General features: G+C 41.6%; 1 protein-coding gene across 3 annotated transcripts in view; it reads left to right on the top strand.

Annotated features, from left to right (window-relative positions):
- Window positions 1–23,326, top strand: part of crb1 (crumbs cell polarity complex component 1) — a 29,080-nt gene extending 5,754 nt beyond the window's left edge. Inside the window, exons 3-13 of one of the 3 annotated variants that reach the window (XM_058072314.2) lie at window positions 656–851; window positions 974–1,113; window positions 2,052–2,234; window positions 3,959–4,924; window positions 6,777–7,327; window positions 8,114–8,279; window positions 10,594–11,533; window positions 13,016–13,060; window positions 13,537–13,659; window positions 15,539–15,665; window positions 22,210–23,326. In XM_058072314.2, the coding sequence (XP_057928297.2) occupies window positions 656–851; window positions 974–1,113; window positions 2,052–2,234; window positions 3,959–4,924; window positions 6,777–7,327; window positions 8,114–8,279; window positions 10,594–11,533; window positions 13,016–13,060; window positions 13,537–13,659; window positions 15,539–15,665; window positions 22,210–22,428 (3,656 nt within the window). In that variant the 3' untranslated portion in view covers window positions 22,429–23,326. Of the gene's footprint in view, window positions 1–655; window positions 852–973; window positions 1,114–2,051; window positions 2,235–2,661; window positions 2,844–3,958; window positions 4,925–6,776; window positions 7,328–8,113; window positions 8,280–10,593; window positions 11,534–13,015; window positions 13,061–13,536; window positions 13,660–15,538; window positions 15,666–21,839; window positions 22,074–22,209 lie in introns of those variants that run through there. The other 2 variants (XM_078789942.1, XM_058072316.2) reach the window with 2 other exon arrangements.
- Window positions 23,327–25,544: the final 2,218 nt, after the last annotated feature.

The following is a 25,544-nucleotide window of genomic DNA, read 5'->3' as shown; positions in this document are numbered from 1 at the left end:
AACCCACGCATGCACGGGGAGAACATGCAAACTCCACACAGAGATGGCCGAGGGTGGAATTGAACCCTGGTCTCCTAGCTGTGAGGTCTGCGTGCTAACCACTCGACCTATAAAACACCTCATTTTACATTTTCTCACTTTTCTGTCTTGTTTATACACTCAAAAAAGTTCAAACCTTCTCATAGTTTACGCCTTTTTGTCCTGGTGCTGTAGCGTTTTTGTGTCCTGGTTAAAACATTTCTGCAGTACTCCTGTTTAGACTGTTTAAAAATGGTCTACAGCCAATCGGGATGCAAAAACCAATGGACTGTCCAGACAGACAACAGTGTGAAGGGACGCAATGACACTTCCCATAATGCAATTCTTCTTAAAGGGCCGGGCTTTTTTATTTTTTTATCTGTTCACTGCCAGTTATGCAATACCTGTATTTCTGATATATGGAATGGAGGGTATATTATTCTTCTAAAAGGTAAAAAAAATATTTTTTCTTTTCTGTGGACACATTTAAGTGCAGGTAAACAGTACAGTGAAGGTATATACTATACAATAGCGCTTTTTGTTCCAGTAGACAGCTGCTGTGGTATAAAAGCATGCATGATCACAGCTTGTCCACATTAAAGCTCCTCTCATATCTGTCTTGCTTTCATTGTCTCAGGGGCCACTTGTGAGGTCCCGATTGATGAGTGTCAATCACAGCCGTGTTTGAATGGCGGCAGTTGCCACGGCAATGCTGGTGGCTTCATTTGCACCTGCACACCCGGTTTCCAAGGACACCAATGTGAAATCAACATCGATGAGTGCCAAGAAGAACCATGCCAAAACGGAGCTCTGTGTATCGATGGAGTGGACCAGTAAGTAGACCTGGCAGAAGCGTTAAATATAAAATATAATCATCCAGTTAGCAAGATGAAATACAGTATTAGACTAAATTTGGTTACACAAGGGTTAAAGTAATATGTTCAATGTGTCCCAGATACAGCTGTGACTGCTCACACACAGCCTTCACTGGCAGACACTGTGAGGGTCTGAAGCCATCATGCGACTCTGAACCTTGCTTCAACAGCGCCATCTGTAAGGACAGTCAGGGTAATTACACCTGTCAATGCTGGCCAGGTAAATGACACTTTCCATATACAGCAGGGGTCTCAAACTCAATTTACTTGGGGGCCACTGGAGCTCGGGTCTGGGTGAGACTGGGCTGCATCAGGTTTTCAAAAAAAAAAAACGCATTTATTAAAAACAAAAAAAATTAAAAAAACTTTGCTTTGGTTCCAATTTTCTACAAGAAAAGCTCTGATAAAACATTCAACTGTTCTCAAATATCTTACTTTTTATTTTTCCTACACAAAATAAGATGAAAAATAAATAAACAAATCAAGAATAAAGAAAATCAATCAATCAGTAATAAATAAATAAATATAATAATAATAATAAAACGGCAAATAATAAAAACTTAAGAAACCATATATAGTTGGTGGGTAGACAAATGATTTTTTTCAGATTAAAATGAACAAAGCATTATTAGAGCCCTGTAGACATGACAAAACACGACTATAGTCACATTTATACTCTTTTTATTTACAACATATTGCGCAACTTGCAGGGTCTTGAGACACATGCTAACTCGCAAACTAGAGAGCTAGCGACCTAAACGGTAGCCTTCGAGTTATTTCCTTTCAACTTAAAAAAGCCAAAAAACTTACCACTTCCACACGGATAGGGAGGATAACTATTAACAGTTATTCAACCTTTAACATGAACATTAATCAAACGTAATAATTTTTTATCAAAACATATCAAACTTGCGCGGGCCGCACTAACATTAAACTTTCATATCAAGGCGGGGGCCTCAAATTAGTGTCCTGCGGGCCACATTTGGCCCGCGGGCCGCATGTTTGAGTCCCCTGATATACAGTATTGGTAATTGGGATTTTTGCACTGAATATAAGGAAATAAATGATATATGCAGTATATACTTATATATACAGTACTATTACTTTTACTTCTAACAATAATAATAATAATAATAATAATAACATATTTATTTTCAGGATTTGCGGGGCGTCAGTGTGAAATAGACATCAACGAGTGCGGCAGTAACCCTTGTTTGAATGGAGGCCGCTGCATTGAGAAGTCATGGCAGGTCCTTTTTGGCAGTGATCCTCTACTACCCGAGCACTATGACCCGCGGCATGCTGCGGGCTACATCTGCAGCTGCCCTGCAGGAACAACAGGTATGATGGATAAAGTGCAATTATTTCAGCATGTTCTACTGCTGCCTTTCCACAGTGGTAGGTAGCTTCTGAAACTGATTGGGGTATGTTATACTACTTGTATACGCTTTATGAAACACATCACCTTTGCCGTGACCATTATGGACAATAGTGCATGCAGTTTTTTGATAAATACCTACAGGATATTGTTGGCACTCGGAATTATTTACTGCCATGTGCCTTGAATAATACTATTGGCTTACAAAAGCTGATTATTTGTATTCCGTCTTACACAAAACGATTTGGTTTTGCAATGAATTGAGGTAAATCTGTGAACTGCTACTGATGGAGCTATGTTCTAAATTGGACTCCACGTATTGGACTCAGTAAAGTGGCCAAATAGCATTAGTTTAATCCTTAGGATCTGGCTTTACTGGTCCTCAACTATTCAGCCCTGCACGGCTGCAAAGACGCAGACAAGGAGCAGACCTCCTCTGGGACGGCCTGTGCACACTCACACTCAATATGATGCGCTTAAACAAGTTCGGGGGGGCATCTCTGGGGGAAAGAATGACAGCATGATGCGGAGGCACATACCATGGATATGGGTGATTCTATTGCTGGGAACAGGTAACGTCATATTTTATGTAATAACTAAAATATAGTTGCAGGGCTTAAGTCTGAATGTCCTCACGGTGATGTCTATTATTGTTTTACAATAGTGTAAACATTAGAAATGTATATAAACAAGATGTTAAGAGGATTATACAGAATGTGGGCGAGTTAAGCAAGTAACCACGTGGACTAGTCAAGTGGCAATTCTGGATAATACAGACATGCTGTTGTTTTGTATAAGTTAATAATAACTCAAGTGTATATCAGTGATTTTCAACAACTGTGCCGCGGCACACAAATGTGCTGTGAGAAATTATTCAATATCACTTTTTTTTTAATTAACATGTATTAATAATTTTCTGCAAATATTATGTCATTGTCGCGTGTCATTGGTGTAAAGACTGGCAGAGCAATGTAATATTCGTCCATGTGGCAACACGTAGCTGATTGCCTCGTTCCTCTAATAGACTTAGTAATGCACGTGAGAGGTAGTTGGTGACATTTTGTAACATTGTTGGTTAAATTAGTATGCGGATCAAAAGGATCCGTAATCAGGAAAAAGCTGAAAGAAACAAATAATGTTGGTTATTGGTGTGCCGCAAAATTTTTCCAACGTAAAAAAACGTGCCGTGGCTCAAAAAAGGTTAAAAAACACTGTCACTAATAAATAAATACAAGTGTACAGTAGTCCCTCATTTATCACAGTTAATTGCTTCCAGACCCAACTGTGATAAGTGAATCTCCGCAAAGTAGGATTACTTGCTTATACAGTAGTTAGAACATAGAAACATTGCTTTCTAAATACTTTTTTTAAACATTTGGGCTCCCCTATTGTCACCTTTACATTGGTATTACCCAATATAGTAATAATAAAAGTAAGACATTTAAGACTATGAATGCTAGTGTGTCACTATTAATGTATTCCCTAGTGGAGCTGAGTGACGGGCGGACAGGTTGTGATGTTGGAGAGTTTAGAGTTGAGTTTTTGTTGGTATGGGTTACTACAGCAACTGTAGCCCATTTTTTTTTTATTAAGGATTTTTATTAGAAATGATTATGCCTGTACATAATTCCTTAAGAACTGTGTCCACTTCAAAGATACTCATATTCCTGTGATTTAATTCATACAGGTTCCCTCTGCCAAGAAGTCACCGACCACTGTGATCCCAACCCCTGTCACAATGGGGGGAGGTGTGAGAGTCATGAAGGGGGGTACATCTGTCACTGCATGAAAAAGCGTAGCAATGGTTACCTTTATGGAGGTGCAAACTGTGACGTGACGTTAGTGGGTTGTGACGGCCATGAGTGCCAGAACCGAGGCTCCTGCTCTCCATTCCTATTAGACGGGACTCACGGCTACACTTGCTCCTGCTCACCTGGATACACCGGTCCCCTCTGCAAGAACCCCACAACTTTCTCCTTTGAACGAAGCGGGCATTTGTTGCTCCAGAGCCCCCTTGTGGATACCGAGGTCTCATCCAACATCACTCTCAGCTTCAAGACGGCTCTGCCAAATGCGATATTGTTCCAGCGGAGCATCAGGGGTCTTCTGCTAAACCTGGAGCTACAAGATGGGCAGCTTCATCTCAACCTGAGGAGGGAAGCGTCTGACGGCGTCCAAGCAGAGAGTCGAATCGGGGCTTTGGAGCTGTCACACAAAGTCACAGACGGAGAGTGGCACACTGTTGAGGCGGTCCTCACAAACTGGGTGCTGAGTCTGAGACTCCTGGATGATGCTGCAAAATGTGAGCGCCAGTCATGCTACAAGGCGGCCCCGGTCCAGAGCACCATGGCTGGCCTGGTGTCACCTCCTCAGAACACCTTCATCGGAGGAATACTCAAGGACTCACAAAGCCTTGTTAAGGACTTGCCACTTCCTGCATTCATCGGCTGCATGCGGGATGTCTTTGTGGACTGGCAACTGATTGTTCCTGAGGAGTGGCTGACTGACTCCGCTGTGAACGTGTCCCCTGGCTGCAGCCATCGGGACCGATGCTTGGATGTGCCTTGCCGAAACAATGGACAGTGTGTCAACTTGTGGCAGAGCTACCAGTGCCAGTGTCCAAGGCCTTACGAGGGGCAGGACTGCGAAGAGGGTAGGTTTGGAAGCATCGATATACTCATGTTGGACTATCTCATGGAGCTAATATGGTGCAAGTCTGTATAGTTGTACACCACTGCAAAGTAATCTACATGCATAATAACCAGGGATGCTCCAATCAGGGGTTTATGCTGCTGATTCCGATACCGATCATCAATGAGTGAGTTCACCCGATACTGATCACATGGATTAAGTGTACATTTTACAAAAGTGCGGTTTCGGAGTTATACATCTTTTATAGAATGCTCGTTGCCAAGATGTTCAGCCCAACACAGCCCCGAAACTAGGAAGTACAGTAACTACTGTACTGTGTACCCAACTTTCGGGTCACACCCTCACAAAAGCCGTGACATGGATCCCTAATGCAAAGAGTCCACTGGGCCGGCGCCCAATAAGGCGCCTAGTGGCGTGCAGTGGCTCAAACTGCCTCCCAACTGGCTCGTGGTGGCCCGTAACGGCGGCAAAATTTAGTTTGGTGGCACGAAAATTTCATTCATTCATTCATTCATTTTCTACCGCTTTTTCCTCACGAGGGTCGTGGCAGGTGCTGGAGCCTATCCCAGCTGTCTTCAGGCGAGAGGCGGGGTACACCCTGGACTGGTCGCCAGCCAATCACAGGGCACATATAGACAAACAACCATTCACACTCACATTCATACCTATGGACAATTTGGAGTCGCCAATTAACCTAGCATGTTTTTGGAATGTTGGGAGGAAACCGGAGTACCCGGAGAAAACCCACACATGCACGGGGAGAACATGCAAACTCCACACAGAGATGCCCGAGGGTGGAATTGAACCCTGGTCTCCTAGCTGTGAGGTCTGCGCGCTACCCACTAGACCGCCACAAAAATTTAAAAATTTGTAAAATTTTTGTCCACCAAGTGGAACCAAATGTTGCAAACAATCCGACTATTGGAATCCACTGGAATGTAATGGCGCGAGCCAATGGTGGTAAGAGTCCACTGGGCCGGCGACAGTTGGTGCCAGTTCACACCAAAGATTATATGCTTGGTGTGTGATTAGGTGTGATTAGATGATCATGTGATTAATGTTCGCTCGGCATGTTGCCATGTTGCCGTTATTCGGCGCCTATTCCCTATTTCTTTAGTGTCTAAAAGGAGAGTAAATATTGGAGCAATCAAAAGCCACAGTCTTTTAATCTGATTCTCTGGATTAAAGGGGATTGTAGTTTGGAGGGATGGTCAACACATCCGACTGAAAGAAGAATAGGTAAGTTGCTATTATTGTACCCACATGTAAATGTATAAATAGTCAGGTTCTTGCTCGGTGGATATCTATAGCCTCGTAAGTCTTGTAAAGCAGATTAGCGATCACACGCGATGACATGCTCACAAACGCATTCCCACTCTACATGTGGGAAACGCCTTTTTGTCTGCGCGGCTATAGTCTATGAATGTCCTCGAACTTAGCAACCTGTATTGGAAAGTGCTGACTTTGTACAAACGTGCATGCAGGCTGCTGGTTGTAAGGTTTCCTCTTCCTGATTCAGATCTTTCTGCGATATACCGTCAAGATCCAAGATCCTGAATCAGACATTCTGCCTTTACAAAGACTTGACTGACACCGTCAGAGAAGTATTACTGTAGCAATATTGTCATTATTGTGATGGCATATCTACAAAAATGTATGTCCATTTATCCAATTCAAAAAATGAAGGTTGCTGGTTCGATCCCCACTTCCCAAACCTCCATTGCTCCGTATGCTGAATCACATGTGTTTTATTGAATAACTTTCCTTCTATGGCATCATATGTATATGAATAATATGCAAAAGCACAATTCAAGCAAAAACATTGACTGTCTTGTCTTGTACCTCATCTACAGAACATGTGACCGCACGGTTTGGGAACGAGGACTCTCTCAGTTATGCTGCCTTCACCGTCACAGATGACCTGGGTCACAACCTCTCAATTTCTCTCTTCCTGCGAACCCGAAGGCCCAACGGCCTCCTGCTGGCTGTGGCCAACAGCAGCCGCTATTACCTGCACGTGTGGCTGGAGGACGGCGTGGTCACGGCTCAGCTCGGTGACGACGAGATCCTCAAGGGAGAGAGCTTGGTCAATGATGGGGATGTCCACTTAGTGAATGTAGAAGTGGCAAGACGGCAAATGAAGCTACATGTGGGTGCTCACCAACAAGCTGAGGTGGAAGTCAAGACGGGCCGTGTTGAGGCTGGAGATACTGTCTATGTTGGAGGTCTGATGGAAAACGATGCGACTGCGGTGTTTGGTGGATATTTTAAAGGATGCATTCAAGACCTGCGGATAAATGACAGGAGGCTGCAGTTTTTTGGTTTGGATACCTTGGTGAGAACATTCCCTTTGCGACTTATGGAGAATGTAACCGCTGGCTGCACTGGAGACGATACCTGCAGTGTAAGTGGATACTAAAGCCCAATGCAAAGCCTTCCTTAGGCTCCATGCATTTCTCAGTGTTTTCTTACAGCAGATGTAAAGTAGTTCAGACAATTGATGGTTGTGAGCGGCCACTTGATATACTTGATTTTGTACAGGCTCAGGCGGGATCAGACATATTTGTAGGTTAAATAAAAGGCAAATAAAGTAAAGAAACAAATAATTGTTTCTATTTTCGAAAAGTAGCATTCATTCATTTTCTACCGCTTTTTCCTCACAAGGGTCGCAGAGGTTTCTGGAGCCTATCCCAGCTGTCTTCAGGCGAGAGGCGGGGTACACCCTGGACTGGTCGCCAGCCAATCACAGGGCACATATAGACAAACAACCATTCACACTCACATTCATACCTATGGACAATTTGGAGTCGCCAATTAACCTAGCATGTTTTTGGAATGTGGGAGGAAACCGGAGTACCCGGAGAAAACCCACGCATGCAAACTCCACACAGAGATGGCGAGGGTGGAATTGAACCCTGGTCTCCTAGCTGTGAGGTCTGCGCCGTGCTGCCTTTTTTTTAAAAACATAATGACACAAAATGGCATTATATGTACTTTTAAAAAAAAACACTTTTTTTATCTTTACTTTATTTGCGTTTTATTTAATCTACAAATGTGTCAGATCATTTTGCCTGACCCTGTACATTAAAGGTGCTAAAACCAATCCAATACAGGTCAATATATGCTAAGCTATATGCTAGGGTCAGTAAAAAAAAAAATTATTTTTTCATTTTTAATGTCTCTCCTTCAGAGGAACCCTTGTTTAAATGGAGGAATATGTTACTCCATGTGGGACGACTTCACCTGCACCTGCCCACCCAGCACATCGGGGCGGCACTGTGAAGATGTCAGGTGGTGCGACTTGTCTCCATGCCCTGCAGATGCTGAGTGCAAGATGTTGAACCACGGATATGAATGTAAGTGAACATTCATGTGATGCAATGCAAAACCTTGCATGGAGTCAGACTATTAGAACCACGTATCCGTGTGATGTATAGTATAGTTCAGTTATGAAATTATCACATATCTGACATTATCACATACTACAGTATTAATTGGTCCTGTACCCTAGAAACCGCCCATGAATGATACGGGAAAATGCCGAAATGATACTGTGTCAAAGGCCAGGGCAGTGATACTGATAAAATATAGAGTTTAACCATGTCCAGTATCAGCCCCCGTAGCTGTCCACTCAGAGCGCGCTGCTCTGGTATCATGCCTGTGAAACAACCAATCAGAGAACAGCACATGAGTGCTTAGTGCCTAGTGCTTCTCCAGTCACCAAAAAACCCAAACTTGATTAATGGAACTTTAATTGTCAGACATTGGTAAGATAAAGACTGTTTATAAAATATTATTGTTGAAATATTTTTGCAATTATTGTGTTTAAACTGTTTAGATATAATACATGTAATAAACTGAACATTTTCTGGAAACAAAATGGTCTTTTGATTAAATAGTACGTGATAATAAGCTCATGATTAAATAGTATGTGATAATATAATTATAGGTTATCACATGGTTTGTCTGGTATCAGGCCAGGTATCAAGTGTCTGATACTAGCACGCGGGGGCATGATACTGGGCCTGATACCAGACAAACCATGTGATGATCTTATTATCACATACTATTTAATCATGAGCTTATTATCACGTACTATTTAATCAAAAGACCATTTTGTTTGGTGACTGGAGAAGCACTAGGCACTAAGCACTTGTGTGCTGTTCTCTGATTGGTTGTTTCACGGGCACGATACCAGAGTAGCGCGCTCTGAGTGGACAGCTACGGGGGCTGATACTGGACATGGTTAAATTCTATATTTTATCAGTATGGGCTTTGCCACAGTATCATTTCGGCCTTTTCCCGTATCATTCATGGGCGGTTTCTCGTAGGGTACAGGGCCAATTAATACTGTAGTATGTGATAAGTGCCAGTATCAGACCTCGACCTTCAGTCTCGGGCTGATACTGACACTTGGGGGCATGATACCTGGCCTGATACCAGACAAACCATGTGATAACCTATAAGTATCAACCAATACTAGGCTTATTCATCTAAGCAGTTCTTGTATTAGCCCATTAGCTTATGGAGGTCTGGTGAGTTATTCATTTTGTTAAGGATCTGGGACTATATTTTTCGGGTGTGGATCCTATTCTCGCAGATGTTTAGTACTAGTAGACTTTTTTAGTAGACTAAAAAAAATACTATGGACGTTGGGAGTACTTTGAGAAAACTCACATTATGTTACCCAACCTTTGACCTCTTTTCCGGTTTGTGTCGGCCATCATGTAACATTCTTAGCGGCCTCAATCCACTCACAGTCTCTGTGCTCCGTAAAGTAGCTTGAGTACAGTTTTATACTTTAAAAAAAAAAAAAAACAAGGATTATTGATAATTTGTACTTTAAGTATTAAGTGATTAACTCAAACGTTCAGTTTTGGCGGAGGTTGTAGACCACAGAGCTACATTGTAGTACTCTCGTTATTATGGTTGTCATGGCATTGCGGGGGCGGCACGGCGGTAGAGTGGTTAGCGCGCAGACCTCACAGCTACGAGACCAGGGTTCAATTCCACTCTCGGCCATCTCTGTGTGGAGTTTGCATGTTCTCCCCGTGCATGCGTGGGTTTTCTCCGGGTACTCCGGTTTCCTCCCACATTCCAAAAACATGCTAGGTTAATTAGCGACTCCAAATTGTCCATAGGTATGAATGTGAGTGTGAATGGTTGTTTGTCTATATGTGCCCTGTGATTGGCTGGCCACCAGTCCAGGGTGTACCCGGCCCAAAGACAGCTGGGATAGGCTCCAGCACCCCCGCGAAAAAGAATGCTGAGGACGAGTGGTTAGCGTGCAGGCCTCACAGCTAGGAGACCCGAGTTCAATTCCCCCCTCGGGCATTTCTGTGTGGAGTTTCCATGTTCTCCCCTTGCATGCGTGGGTTTTTATCCGGGTACTCCGGTTTCCTCCCACATTCCAAAAACATGCTAGGTTAATTGGCGACTCCAAATTGTCCATAGGTATGAATGTGAGTGTGAATGGTTGTTTGTCTATATGTGCCCTGTGATTGGCTGGCCACCAGTCCAGGGTGTACCCGGCCCGAAGACAGCTGGGATAGGCTCCAGCACCCCCGCGACCCTCGTGAGGAAAAGCGGTAGAAAATGAATGAATGAATGAATGAATGAATGACATTGCGGTTTAAAAGGATGCTAACGTGTGACTTCCTGTCGTCTTAGGTTACTCCAATGCCACTTTTCTGAATGACAGCACCGTGCTAGTCTATCGAGGAAATGGACATATTTCCCGCAATCTAACCAACCTCTCTGTGAACCTCCGCACACGGAAACGAAACGCCGCTATTCTTCACGCGGAGAAGGACTCTGCCTTTGTCACCGTCTCTGTCCAGGACGGCTTCCTCTTCATGGAGCTCCAGAGCACCACCAGAGACACTAAAGAGGAGGAAGACAAGACAAGAGTGTCCACAGTCAGTATCAGCAGCGCAAGGACCGTCAGTGATGGCGAGTGGCACAGCGTCCACTTGTTCATGACTACACCTTGGGCTCAGACGTCTAAGTGGTCTCTGGTGTTGGATGATGAAGTAGATGAAGCCCGTACCTCTAGTGGTCCCGGGGGAAACCTGGACTTTCTCAGGCAGGGAGTGGACATCTTCCTGGGAGGGCTGTCCCCCGACACAGGGTGGTCACTAGCCGGGTGTCTGGGCACAGTGGAGCTGGGCGGCATTGCCCTGCCTTACCTCACTTCATCTCAGGTGAACCTCCCACGTTTGCAGGAGCAGCAGTTCATCCAGACATCACTCAGTCTTCCGCTGGTCGGCTGCAGCGGGGCGCCCGTGTGCGTGCCCAATCCGTGCTTGAATGGAGGGGAGTGCCGGGACTTGTTCAACGCCTTCAACTGCAGCTGTGCCGAGGGCTGGGCGGGGAGACACTGTAGCTTCTTCACCGACACGTGCGCCTCCCGTCCTTGTCTTCATGGCAACTGCAGTGTCAATGGGCTGACCTATAAGTGTACCTGCGAGCTTGGATACACGGGAGTGGACTGTGAGCAGGAAGTGGACGTTTGTGAAAACCACCTGTGTGCACATGGCGGGACCTGCCTGCATGGGCCTGATGGGTATGCCTGTCTGTGCCCTGAGAACTACACTGGACCCCTCTGCAAGTGAGTCCAGGTTACATATACGTATGTTTAATTGCAATATGTATATGTTTACTTTGCAAGATGTTTACTTTACATTCATTCATTCATTCATTTTCTACCGCTTATCCTCACAAGGGTCACGGGGGTCGCTGGAGCCTATCCCAGCTGTCTTCAGGCGAGAGGCGGGGTACACCCTGGACTGGTGGCCAGCCAATCACAGGGCACATATAGACAAACAACCATTCACACTCACATTCATACCTATGGACAATTTGGAGTCGCTAATTAACCTAGCATGTTTTTGGAATGTGGGAGGAAACCGGAGTACCCGGAGAAAACCCACGCATGCACGGGGAGAACATGCAAACTCCACACAGAGATGGCCGAGAGTGGGGAAAGACAAAATAAGAAGCCAAAAAGTTACCACTTCCACACAAAATCGGAGAACTCATTCATTCATTAATTCATTTTCTACTGCTTTTTCCTCACAAGGGTCGCGGGGGGTGCTGGAGCCTATCCCAGCTGTCTTTGGGCGAGAGGCAGGGTACACCCTGGACTGGTGGCCAGCCAATCACAGGGCACATATAGACAAACAACCATTCACACTCACATTCATACCTATGGACAATTTGGAGTCGCTAATTAACCTAGCATGTTTTTGGAATGTGGGAGGAAACCGGAGTACCCGGAGAAAACCCACGCATGCACGGGGAGAACATGCAAACTCCACACAGAGATGACAGAGGGTGGAATCGAACTCGGGTCTCTTAGCTGTGTGGCCTGTGCGCTAACCACTCTAACACCGTGCAGCCCACAAATATTTCAGATTTAACAGATTTTTTCCCTCAAATATTCTGACTTTATGATCATAACATTACAATTTTTTCTTTTAATCTTATTTACTTATACATAACTTTTGACCTACACAATACTGTATAATCAATAAAAAAATGAGCTGCAGCAACAAAAAAAATGAATATAAAAGAAGTATCCATATAAGAAGTACAGAATGTTACTACTGCATGTTAGTTAGTAAACAATAATAAATAATGCTAAATTGCTAAGACGGAGGGGGGTGGGGGGGACCACACCATGACAGCCAAGATGCTACGCTACACGCTAATGCTCCTCCATCTCTGTCAACGCCTGCAGCAAGCCCTTCTGAAGATCCATTTCTATTCTAGTGTCAGCCAGAAAAGGTCTCCGTCTGCTGCGGCGTCTCGCTGGTTCAGCGGCACTTTCTTTCCCTCTCATCTCCTGTTTGCCTCGGAGAAGAGGCAGGGGAACGCCGCCAACCATTTATCCCATAAACACGCAACTCCTTGCATTCTGACTCGATTTTTTTTTTTTTTTTTTTTTCGTGCACTAGAACCTTTTGCTAGCAAACCACGCGTCTCCCTTCACTGGGAACATCCGTGCTGTAAAGTTTTCATCAAACTGACTTTGTTTTGTTTGTGTCTCTTTCTACCTCCCTCCCCCGTCTCTCCCTGTGTTCCTCTCCAGTGAGCAGGTTGAAGAAATTCCTTGGTACATTGTTGTCAGAAATGTGTAAGTTTTGTTTTTTTGTTTCTTGCTTTGACTGGAAAATGTCATGCACAATGTTTTTTTTTTTTGTTGTTTTTCTTTTCTGCGACAAAATGCCAAGCAAAGCTAATATTAACGCTGCCTGTACGGGTGTTTGTTTAAAAAAAAAAAAAAAAAACACATTCCCACAGTCAAACATGACTGACAGCTGTGTTTCAAAAATGATTCTTATGGCACCAAAGTTGCACATTTTGTCAAAACAAGTCGAGAAAAGCGTGCATTTTGTCACTATTTAGGGATGAATTCCAAATAACAAAGCAGCACTGCTCCAGGTAAAAAGCATGAAGGTCATGGAATTTCATGTCCAGCTGCTCAATAGTTGCCAGATTGTTGTAATCTGATTACACTACCTTTCTCGTAAGCTTCTTCTCGTAACAATCAATACAAGTAATGTGTAATTAAGCTTTTTTTTTTTTTTTTTTCTATCCGTCCTCTCCAAGGCGGCCCAAGCTTCCTGTGTCTGTATGTGGAGACAATGTCAGAAACTACACCTGCTTCAATGGAGGCAACTGCACTGAGCGTGAGCTGTCATGTGACTGCCCGCCTGGCTTCACCGGACACCGGTATGATGATGGAGGGAAACGATTTCGTAGAGAACATGCAAACAGAGATGGCCGAGGGGGTGGAATTGAACCCTGGTCTCCTAGCTGTGAGATCTGCGCGCTAACCACTCGACCACTGTGCCGCCCTTTAAAAGAAATAATAGATAAGAATTTTGATCACAAGGCGGCACGGCGGACTAGTGGTTAGCGCGCAGACCTCACAGCTAGGAGACCAGGGTTCAATTCCACCCTCTGTGTGGAGTTTGCATGTTCTCCCCGTGCATGCGTGGGTTTTCTCCGGGTACTCCGGTTTCCTCCCACATTCCAAAAATATGCTAGGTTAATTAGCCACTCCAAATTGTCCATAGGTATGAATGTGAGTGTGAATGGTTGTTTGTCTATATGTGCCCTGTGATTGGCTGGCCACCAGTCCAGGGTGTACCCCGCCTCTCGCCCAAAGACAGCTGGGATAGGCTCCAGCACAGGAGGGAAACGATTTTGTAGTAGGAAGAACTGAACTGCACTAAGTCACTTCAAAGATACTGTTGCATAATTAAGGTGATGAGCCCTCTCGCCAGTTATTAATGATAACAGCTTGTACAAATTGAAACATACGAAACAAATCGACAGGTTGGAAAGTCTTTGTATTGTCCCCTGTCGCACCTCAAGCATAACTTTCACTTTGACGCAAATTTAGCCCATGTCTAAAGAACCGTGATACAACAAAATATGTATTTTCGTGAGCTTGTGCATGCTACAACTTCCTGGTTTCTGTCCAAAAAAAAATGCACTTCATGCACTTTTCATGGCTTAAAACTGCACCAAACATAATCTCTTGTATTGTGCAGTTGCATCATCATTTCTTTTTGCCTCTCGCACAAAAAAAATGAAAAATACATCTTTGGGATTGGATGTTCGGGTTGGAAACAAACATATAGTTTCGTAGCAAATTAGTTAATTTACTATGGTTGCTACACCAACATCACAGTCCGGTATATACTCCGCTTGGGTTCATTTTTAATATACCATATTTTCTGGATGATAAGTTGCACAAGGCCAAAAAAAATGCATAATTCGGTAGAAAAAACATACATATAAGTCGCACTAGATTTTTTTGCGGATAATTTATTTTCCAAACTACTTGACCAAAACAGACATTACGTCCTCTTGTAAGGCAAGTTCTAACAATAATAAAAGAATAGAGAACAGGCTGAATAGATGTAAGATATGCTAACACAATGGTTATTTAGCTACACAAAAAATAAACATGAACAGAAAAGGTGTTCAGTGTTTATGTAAAATAAACAGTTTTTTTTTTTGCTCTGGTGTATAAGTCGCAGGAACAGCCAACCTATGAAAAAAAAGTGTGATTTATAGTCCGAAAAATACGGTAGTTAGGGAACAAAATGCAAACCAAAAAACTGCTTACGTTCTTTGTTAAACAGCAAAAGTCATCTCATAGTCCTTCAGTAGCGTCCGTTTTCAACCATTTTGAGTGATCTTTCAAGGCACACAGATTATTGTGTTCTATGGCTATATAAACGATCAAAAGTATACAATTCGAAAGATTATAATCATGTCTTTTGTCAGAAAAAAAAGTTATTATCTACCTTTTTCTGTTCTTTAGTCATCGGCAGCAGAACATAGGTAAGTTTCGGGAAAATATCAGTTCCCAACCAAAAAGGGTGAAAAGCAGCTTTTCGTGAAAAGATACATTCCAAGCATGACAAATAGTTTGCTTTTCAGACAGCTCAAATATAAATTATTATTAAAATATAATAAAAAAATGTCTAAATAAGTGATCGGTAATGAGTGAGTAAAGATACTGAATGTGTTTTTTTCATAAACCCTAAACTCTAATAATAACAAATCTCCCCCATTCCCGTGTGTGTATGTGCAGGTGTGAACAGGAAGTGGATGAGTGCAAATCCAACCCTTGTCTGAACGGAGGCTACTGTCGGAACCTGGTCAACAGGTTCCACTGCGTGTGCGACATGAGCTTCGCCGGCGACATATGCCAGACGGATGTAAGCGACATTTACTTTTATGTGGCCGTGCTGCTGTGGCAGAACCTCTTTCAGCTGCTCTCCTACCTCATCCTCAGGCTGGATGATGAGCCAGAGGTTGAGTGGGGGGACGTCAACTAAGGGAGGGGGGGCGCTTCTTTCTCTTGCATATTTTTCTGTGCTAGCTTCATCGGCGACTCCAAATTCTCCATAGGTATGAATGTGAGTGTGAATGGTTGTTTGTCTACTATATGTGCCCTGTGATTGGCTGGCGACCAGTCCAGGGTATACCCCGCCTCTTACTCGAAGACAGCTGGGATAGGCTCCAGCACCTCCGCGACTATTGTGAGGATAAGCGGTAGAAAATGAATGAATGTTTTTGTGCCTTCACATCAAGCACCTTATTGAATATAGCAGCTAGTAGTTCCATGCTACCAAGGTAGAGTCCGTGATTGGCACATTTTGTGTCATCGTGATTGGAAGTCAGTGTATTCCTCTTGAGGAAGGAGCCAAAATGTCATGATGCAGTTTGAGCGGACTGACTGGTACACAAGTCGGCAAATTTAATTACGCACAGTAGAAATAAATTGTCATAATTTCCAACCTTAGTGGACATAATGTAGGATGTCTATTCAGTTGTATTGTGGGGAGCCATGAGCAGACGTAGGTGTAAAGGTTTGCTGTTTAAGTCGCAAAAAGGGGTGAAAAAAAAAAAAACATGTGATATCTCACTTTGTCAATTGTCACAACCGATACAGCATCAATGCATGTGTCGTCTCATCCTGCGTCCTGTTTTCTTCTGTCTGTCTCTTTCATCAGCATCTGTACTATAACATCTCTGTCTGTCTTGTCTAATAATTAAAAACAAAACATCTTTCTTATTAGTTTGATTTGTTGTCTGTCCTCATTTCATCATTTCCTTTTCCGTTCCCACCTCAAAGGTATGTGTGTGTCTTTTGTAACCTGCATTCATCACTTCATCTCTTTCTACAATGAATGTATAACGACATGATTTGAAGTAGCCATCACGTGCAGACGTAGGCCTTTTTCCAACACTGAAAGAGTTTGGAGAAACTATGAGAAAAAATTTTTTAATTATGAGATAAGAGGCATAATTATGAGATAAAAAAATTTGAGATTAAAAAGTCAAAAATTACGAGATAATAAGTGTAATTGTGAGATAAGAAACTCAGAACTATGACACAAAAAGTCATCGTTATGAGATGAGGAAGTCATAATTATGAGAATTATGAGATGAGTAGAAATTACGGGATAAAAAAAGTCATATTCATGAGATAAAAAGTATACATTTTGAGATTAAAACGTAAAAACTATGAAAAAATATTAAAAGGGTAATTATCAGATACGAAACTCATAACCATGAGACAAAAAGTCAGTTATGAGATGAGGAAGTCATAATTATGACAATTATGAGATGAGTAGAAATTACGGGATAAAAAAGTCATAATCACAAGACTAAAAGTGTAATTATCAGATCGGAAACTCATAACTATGAGACAAAAGTCATAGTTATGAGATGAGGAAATCATAATTATGATAATTATGAGATAAGTAGAAATTACGGGATAAAAAAAGTCATTATTGTGAGATAAAAAGTAGAAATTTTTAGATTAAAAAAATCAAAATGACAAGATTAAAAGTGTAATTATCAGATAGGAAACTCATAACCATGAGACAAAAGTCATAGTTATGAGATGAGGAAATCATAATTATGATAATTATGAGATAAGTAGAAATTACGGGATAAAAAAAGTCATCATTGTGAGATAAAAAGTAGAAATTTTGAGATTAAAAAATCAAAATTACAAGATTAAAAGTGTAATTATCAGATAGGAAACTCATAACCATGAACCAAAAGTCGTAGTTATGAGATGAGGAAGTCATATTTATGATAATTATGAGATAAGTAGAAATTACGGGATAAAAAAAGTCATAATTGTGAGATAAAAAGTAGAAATTTTGAGATTAAAAAATCAAAATTACAAGATTAAAAGTGTAATTATCAGATAGGAAACTCATAACCATGAACCAAAAGTCGTAGTTATGAGATGAGGAAGTCATATTTATGATAATTATGAGATAAGTAGAAATTACGGGATAAAAAAAGTCATAATTGTGAGATAAAAAGTAGAAATTTTGAGATTAAAAAATCAAAATTACAAGATTAAAAGTGTAATTATCAGATAGGAAACTCATAACCATGAGACAAAAGTCATAGTTATGAGATGAGGAAGTCATAATTATGATAATTATGAGATAAGTAGAAATTACGGGATAAAAAAAAGTCAGAATTGTGAGATAAAAAGTAGAAATTTTGAGATTAAAAAATCAAAATTACAAGATTAAAAGTGTAATTATCAGATAGGAAACTCATAACCATGAGACAAAAGTCATAGTTATGAGATGAGGAAGTCATAATTATGATAATTATGTAGAAATTATGAGATAAAAAGTTATATTTATGAGACACAGGTCATAATTATGAGATAAGAAATTCATAATTATGAGATCAAAAGTATAATTTATGAGATTAAAAAGTACTAAAAGTCCTAAGAAAGACATACTTTGGAGATAAAAAGTCAAAATTGTGAGACAAAGATCATAATTATGAAATAAAAAGTTATATGTTTTGAAATAAAAATGAACTAGCTTAGTTGCTAGTCACCTTTTGTGGAAAACGGAATTTCAAGGATCCGGATACTGCCTGGAATGTCACGTCTTGGCATGTCCAGCTTGCAGGGCAAGGATCTGTCTACAAGGAGCAATAATGACAACGCGTAATTTAAATGAGCAATCGGTGTGACACAGAACAGGGTAAAAAACAGGAAGTACTACAAAATAAGGGCATAAAACACAACGTCTCAAACAAATGGCTAACTCATGCAGCCTGACGTGCATCAATATAGCAACAAAGCTGCAACAAATCTGTTTGTAAATAAATGCAACACTGCATAGGTGTGTGAAAACGAGTGTGTACGGCAGGGGTCTCAAACACGCGGCCCGCGGGCCGGACACTGGCTTGAGGCCCGTGCAAGTTTGATATGGATGCTGTATGGTATCATGTACCCAGAAAAAATTATTACGTTTGATTCATGTTCATGTTAAAGGTTAAATAACTGTTAATAGTTATCCTCCCTATTCGTGTGGAAGTGGTAAGTTTTTGGCTATTTAAGTTTAAAGGAAATAACTTGAAGGCTACCGTTTAGGTCGCTAGCTCTATAATAATAATAATAATAATCTGATAATGTTTTATCAGAGCTTTTCTTGTAGAAAATCGGAACCAAAGCAAAGTTTATTAATTTTTCTGTTTTTAATAAATGCGTTTTTTTTGGAAAACCTAGCCTCGCCCAAACCCTAGCTCCAGTGGCCCGCAGGTAAATTGAGTTTGAGACCCCTGGTGTACGGTATACGTGCTTAGCGTTGACAGGGTTCACCCTCAGGACGCTAAGCGGAATAGAAAATATATGGATGCCCCGAACGAAAGACTAATATTCAGATGTCCACATATCACTTAAGTTCTTCTCCTCCATCATGCATTTTACAAGTCTTTGTTGACTAGTGTGTGAATGTGTGTGTTTCTTCTGAAGACAGGTAATAGGGATGGTGGGGTGTGTGTGTGTGGGGGGGGGGGGGGGGGGGGGTTGTGTTTGCACTGATGTGGCCATCCTTTGAGAGGAAGGAGAAATGTGCTTCGCCTGCGAAAAAGCAGCATCTGGCGCTGAAATGCAGTTTCAGCAGAGAAGCTGGTGGCTTTCACAGAAGTTTGGTCTGCTTCATGGAAACATATGAGGGCAGCTTATCTGGCACACACACACACACCTACACACACACACACACACACACACACACAAAGCAGGTTGATAGTGCTGACAGCATGGAAGCATTGCTGCTGTCTCTGCTTGGAGGCTTCAGGGTGGCCTTACTGCGTACCTCAGAGACTGGTTAGTTAGACATCTCTGTGGCATATGTGTGTGTATGTGTGTGTGTATGTGTGTGTGTGTGTGTGTGGCAGTGGGTGACTGATGGCGGGTCCTGGCTGCCGGCTGCTGCGGCGGCTTGCTTGTTTCACACTCACTCTGACAGCAAACTGTGCCGCAGTGACAGGTAAGCACTTTCACAAAGAACCTGTAGAGAAGAGAAAAAAAATGTCATAGCTGCAAAGTCCATGAGCTAAATATTGCCTCGTTATGTGCACACTTGTATTTTTTTTAATTGCAATCTTGTTGCCAAGTGTTTATTAAGTAGCTTTGATTCTGAAGAGAATGTTACAGCTGCCAATCAGAGCGTTGCAACTATCACACCGACGACAACGACCGATGTAAGTGACATTTTATGTGCTGTAAAGAATGTAAACAATCACTCTCCTGATGCACCGCGTGCTTGATTCCCTCTTGGTTGGGGTTTGCATGCCGGGCGAAAATAGCTAGCCAAGCTCGTTGTGTGTGTTGTCGGGCTGGATGCAAACACGGATCGAAGCAGGAAGTCACTTGATGTAAACATTACTGCTTAAGCTAGCGGTGGAACGGTATGTACCTAAAACGGTCGCGTAAACATTGCAAGATACAAAAATAAAAGTACACAAACACTACAAAACAACTGTATGAAAGAAATGCTGCAAGTTGAAAAAACAAGACAGAAGTTAGCAAGGCTACCTGTGTGATTTAAGAAAGAAAACCAGATTGTTACGGCCAGTTTTTCGACATATCCTACCTACCTGACCATGATAAGTGAATTTCTGCAAAGTCGATCACCTTCTATCCTTGTTAGAGCATAGAAAGCCTCTTTAAGCCATATTCTAAATGCAACTTTTAACTTTATTAGAGCCCTCTAGACATGATATAGCACCCCTATAGTCATCTTGACACTCATATTAGCCAATATAGTAGACACAATAGAAGAAAATAAGCCTAATAATAAGTGACATCGGAGGTTCAGAGTTGAGTTTTAGCCTTTAGTCGTAGTAACAGTAAGCTGTGTTATTGTGGTGATATTAATTATTATTATTATTAATGTGCCTGATCATTTAAACCTGCAATAAAATACAGTTGTTCCAGCAATCAAATCTACTGATTACTGACACCAAGTGACCGATGTACAATACTACACTACAATTTTTATGCATCATTTAGACAAAAATGACATAAATTTTCCTAAAATGTGAATATTCCTTTGATTAATAATATACCATAAAGAGTATGATTTATTCATTCGTAGATATATATTTGAAAAAACATGATAGAGTGAAGCTGCAAACTTCAAACCAGGATATTGGAGAGGGACGAGGGCCTACTAGAGTATCCCCCTAGGGCAGGGGCCTCAAACTAGTGTCCTGCGGGCCACATTTGGCCCGCGGGCCGCATGTTTTAATATTAGTGCGGCCCACGCAGGTTTGATATGGATGCTGTATGGTATCATGTACCCAGAAAAAATTATTACGTTTTGATTCATGTTCATGTTAAAGGTTAAATAACTGTTAATAGTTATCCTCCCTATCCGTGTGGAAGTGGTAAGTTTTTTGGCTATTTAAGTTTAAAGGAAATAACTTGAAGGCTACCGTTTAGGTCGCTAGCTCTCTAGTTTGCGAGTTAGCATGTGTCTCAAGACCCTGCAGTTGCGCAATATGTTGTAAATAAAAAGAGTATAAATGTGACTATAGTCGTGTTTTGTCATGTCTACAGGGCTCTAATAATGCTTTGTTCATTTTAATCTGAAAAAAATCATTTGTCTACCCACCAACTATATGTGCTTTCTTAAGTTTTTATTATTTGCTGTTTTACTATTATTATTATTATTATATTTTTTTATTACTGATTGATTGATTTTCTTTATTGTTGATTTTTTAATTTATTTTTCATCTTATTTTGTGCAGAAAAATAATTTATTGTGGAAAATCGGAACCAAAGCACTGAAAAAGTTTGTATATTTTTCTGTTTTTAATAAATGTGTTTTTTTTTTTTTGGAAAACCTGACCCTAGCTCCAGTGGCCCCCAAGTAAATAGAGTTTGAGACCCCTGCCCTAGGGGGTACTAGTACCCTAAAAACTTCAGATGACAGGTCCATGTACCGTTCCACCCTTAGCGTGGGCTACTAGTGCTGTGCTTTTGGGGTTATTTGCAAAGTGACCACTGATTGGTTCATCAGGTAGCTTCTTGTGTGTGTGTGTGATCCTCACAGATTAAGCGTGCTCCATACGGCTCACGGGTGGCTGCCGTGCTGGCGCCGTGTCTTGTCGGCTTGGCGATAGCGTTGACGCTCACTCTGGCTGCGGCCGTGGCCAAACGGCGAGGGGGAGGCTTGAGTCCGAGGCCACCGGAGGCTTCTGTGGGTTGCAGGCCACCCGCTGAGGCGGGGAACGCATCCATCAGCACTTTGGCGGCACGTGTGGAGCGTCTGGTGTAGCCGAGAGGATTAGGGAAAGGGGGTGGGGGGGTGTAGTGCGAGAGAAGTTGCACAAGTGTGTGAGTTGAGAACCAAACCCAAACGAATCATTCATTAGCAAACTAACTAACTAACTAGCCGACACCTTTTTTTTTTTTTTTTTTAGCTGACCTCTGAAGGCGTCACCTCTGACCTGCTTCTGGCCGTCAGTCTGGTGTCCGTCCTCCTTCTCCTGGTCCTCATCCTGACTTCAGCCGGACTGGTGGTCACACTGAACCGCCGGGCCACCCACGGCACTTACAGCCCGAGCCGGCAGGAGAAGGAGGGATCCCGGGTGGAGATGTGGAGCATCAGCCAACCACCGCCTATGGAGAGACTCATCTGAGGCATCATCAAAACATGCTTTCATGTTATAGTCTCTAGAAAATACTTGCAACACTGATCCCTCCTGCTACGTTTTCTTCTTCTCTTACAGTTACAATGCCATCTACTGTATGCAGTTGAAATGACACGGCTATATTCACAGATAGTGAAGAGAAAATAGCAGAAAACGGTTTGATGGCGCTATCTGCAGGTGAAAAAATGTCCTGCAGCTATGAATCCAGCAGAGGGCGCTGTCCCACAAGTCAATGCACTCAATATTGTTTTTATTTTTATTTTATTTTTTTTAGCACTGGTGTAATTGTGCAAGTACAACACTGTAGGCCTTTAATTGTTTCTTCATGTGTACAACACAATTTTAAATATGATTTAATAAGTATATATATATATTTAAGTATCTGCTGGGGCTAAAAAAAAATTCTATATTATATGTTTGAATATTAGTTATTGCTTCAATTTTTATATGTGTGCTGTTTTTATTTCTATAATGTACCGCGGGCCACACTTTTCATGTTTTTTTTTTTTTTTGCAATACCGCGAATAGTATATAATTAATCATGAATAATAACTAACAATATCAGTGGAGGTCTGTATCTGTATCAACAGCGCCTCTGCTGCTTACAGACCAGTACTGCACTCCATTGTGTCTCAATTACTGTGCTGTCAACAGTCATCGTATGAATAAATTATTAGGAAAAACACGCATTACTTTTTGTACAAAATACTTCCTGACTATTATAGAGTCTGACTTTAGGAATAATGAAATTGTGGTGTCATATTTTGTGTACTTGTGTTTATATACACCGAGTAATGTACTGTATATACAGGATAAAATCTGTCATACTGTCTAATTAGGTGCCAATGACATGATTAGCATTTTTTCCCTCATGTGTTTTATTAAACTGTCCAAGTGCTGACATGTCTGAGTTTGATGCACATAAAAAAATGCTAGTTCTAAAAATACATACATTGCTTTCCTCATACTAAATAAACAACTCTATAAAATGCTAGCCAGGACATAGCAAGTAAGCAAAAACTGAAATTACACAAAAATTATGTGAAAAAAACCTCGCCCTCGATATCGCGACAAAGACTCAAAAAGATGCTTTTTTGCTGCCACCATTTTTTTTTTTTTTTTTACCTGAGGACTGGAGCGCTAACGTCATGTGCTGGAAGATACAGCCATCCTAATGAGAGCGGACATTGTAAATGTTTTCACTGTATTTGCTGCTGTGTATCAACACGCCTAGGAAAGAAGTTTTAAATCATCAAAATACAGCAAAAATACTGCAACTATTACATGTTATCATCAGTATATGTGTTAATGCAGGAGGGTTCGATTCCACCCTCGGCTGTAACTGCTGAAACTTACTGCTGATTACTAAACAACAGAAGAAGGTAGAAAAATACCTTTTTTTTCTGATGAAAGATGACTCTAATCTGATGAGTCAGATTTATTTTCACCCCCCCCCAACCCATTTGAAATACTAGAGAAACTGATATTTATTCATTTACTGTACACACTGAAGTTGAAAATGAAACCAGGTAAAATGGACAAAATGGAGAGCACACAAGCATATTGAAGAGTCAAATTGCATGTTGAGTACTCTAAATTTGTACATGTTGGTAGGTCTGCATTGAAATCAAACGGGCCCGTCCCACTATTTGAGAACACAATAATCTGTGTGCCTTGAAAAATCAAGTGGCTGGTACCGAAAGGGACGGCTTTTGAAAAATGGCTGGGATTTAATGAATTAAAGACAAAAATATGTATTTCTTTAGAAAAGTTGGAATGCTATGAGAATTGAAAAAAAATCAAAGTTGGGAAATTTAAAAAAAAATTAAAAGAAAAATTAAGTTAAAATTAAGATTAAAAGAAAAAATTGTAATGTTATGATCATAAAGTCAGAATATTTGAGGGAAAAAATCTGTTAAATCTGAAATATTTGTGGGCTGCACGGTGGTCTTGTGTTTAGCGCGCAGACCTCACAGCTAGGAAACCAGGGTTCAATTCCACCCTCGGCCATCTCTGTGTGGAGTTTGCATGTTCTCCCCGTGCATGCGTGGGTTTTCTCCGGGTACTCCGGTTTCCTCCCACATTCCAAAAACATGCTAGGTTAATTAGCGACTCCAAATTGTCCATAGGTATGAATGTGAGTGTGAATGGTTGTTTGTCTATATGTGCCCTGTGATTGGCTGGCCACCAGTCCAGGGTGTACCCCGCCTCTCGCCCAAAAGACAGCTGGGATAGGCTCCAGCACCCCCCACGACCTTTGTGAAGATAAGCGGTAGAAAATGTATGAATGAATGAATGAGTTCTCTTCCTATTTTGTGTGGAAGTGGTAACTTTTTGGCTTCTTATTTTGTCTTTCCCCACCCACGGCCATCTCTGTGTGGAGTTTGCATGTTCTCCCCGTGCATGCGTGGGTTTTCTCCGGGTACTCCGGTTTCCTCCCACATTCCAAAAACATGCTAGGTTAATTAGCGACTCCAAATTGTCCATAGGTATGAATGTGAGTGTGAATGGTTGTTTGTCTGTATGTGCCCTGTGATTGGCTGGCCACCAGTCCAGGGTGCAGCTGGGATGGATGAATGAATGAATGAATGAGTTCTCCTCCTATTTTGTGTGGAAGTGGTAACTTTTTGGCTTCTTATTTTGTCTTTCCCCTGAGGACAAGCGGTAGAAAATGAATGAATGAATGTGTTAATGCATGATCACAGCAAGGATATCAAAGCATGCATAGTTGTTAGAGTTTTTTTGTTGTTGTTATTATTTTTAAAAGTGTATTTGTGCACAAAAACCGACGCGTACGTGTTGCATGAAAGAGTATTATTTATTTTCATTTCACAGTGCATACAACATGTTCAGTTGTACCGAGTTTGCCATCAACACCTCATTAGATTGACATTGTTGTTTTCTCCACAACGAGAACATGCAAGTGTGCCACAGTATCAGAACGTACCAAAAACAACTTTGTTATTACAATGTTGAGTCACGTGTGTACTCATACTACATACCGGAGATGTCGATGTATTTTTTTTTTTGACTATTTTGGCTGCAAGGAAAGTGATGTTAAATTACAAGATGATGATCATCACCGCTACATTAGAAGCGCTTCT

Source organism: Doryrhamphus excisus, linkage group LG4, assembly GCF_037039965.1.
Source record: "Doryrhamphus excisus strain RoL-2023G ecotype Guam linkage group LG4, RoL_Dexc_Guam_v1.1, whole genome shotgun sequence".
Taxonomy (NCBI): Eukaryota; Metazoa; Chordata; class Actinopteri; order Syngnathiformes; family Syngnathidae; genus Doryrhamphus; species Doryrhamphus excisus.
This window is presented reverse-complemented; position numbering and strand designations above follow the sequence as displayed.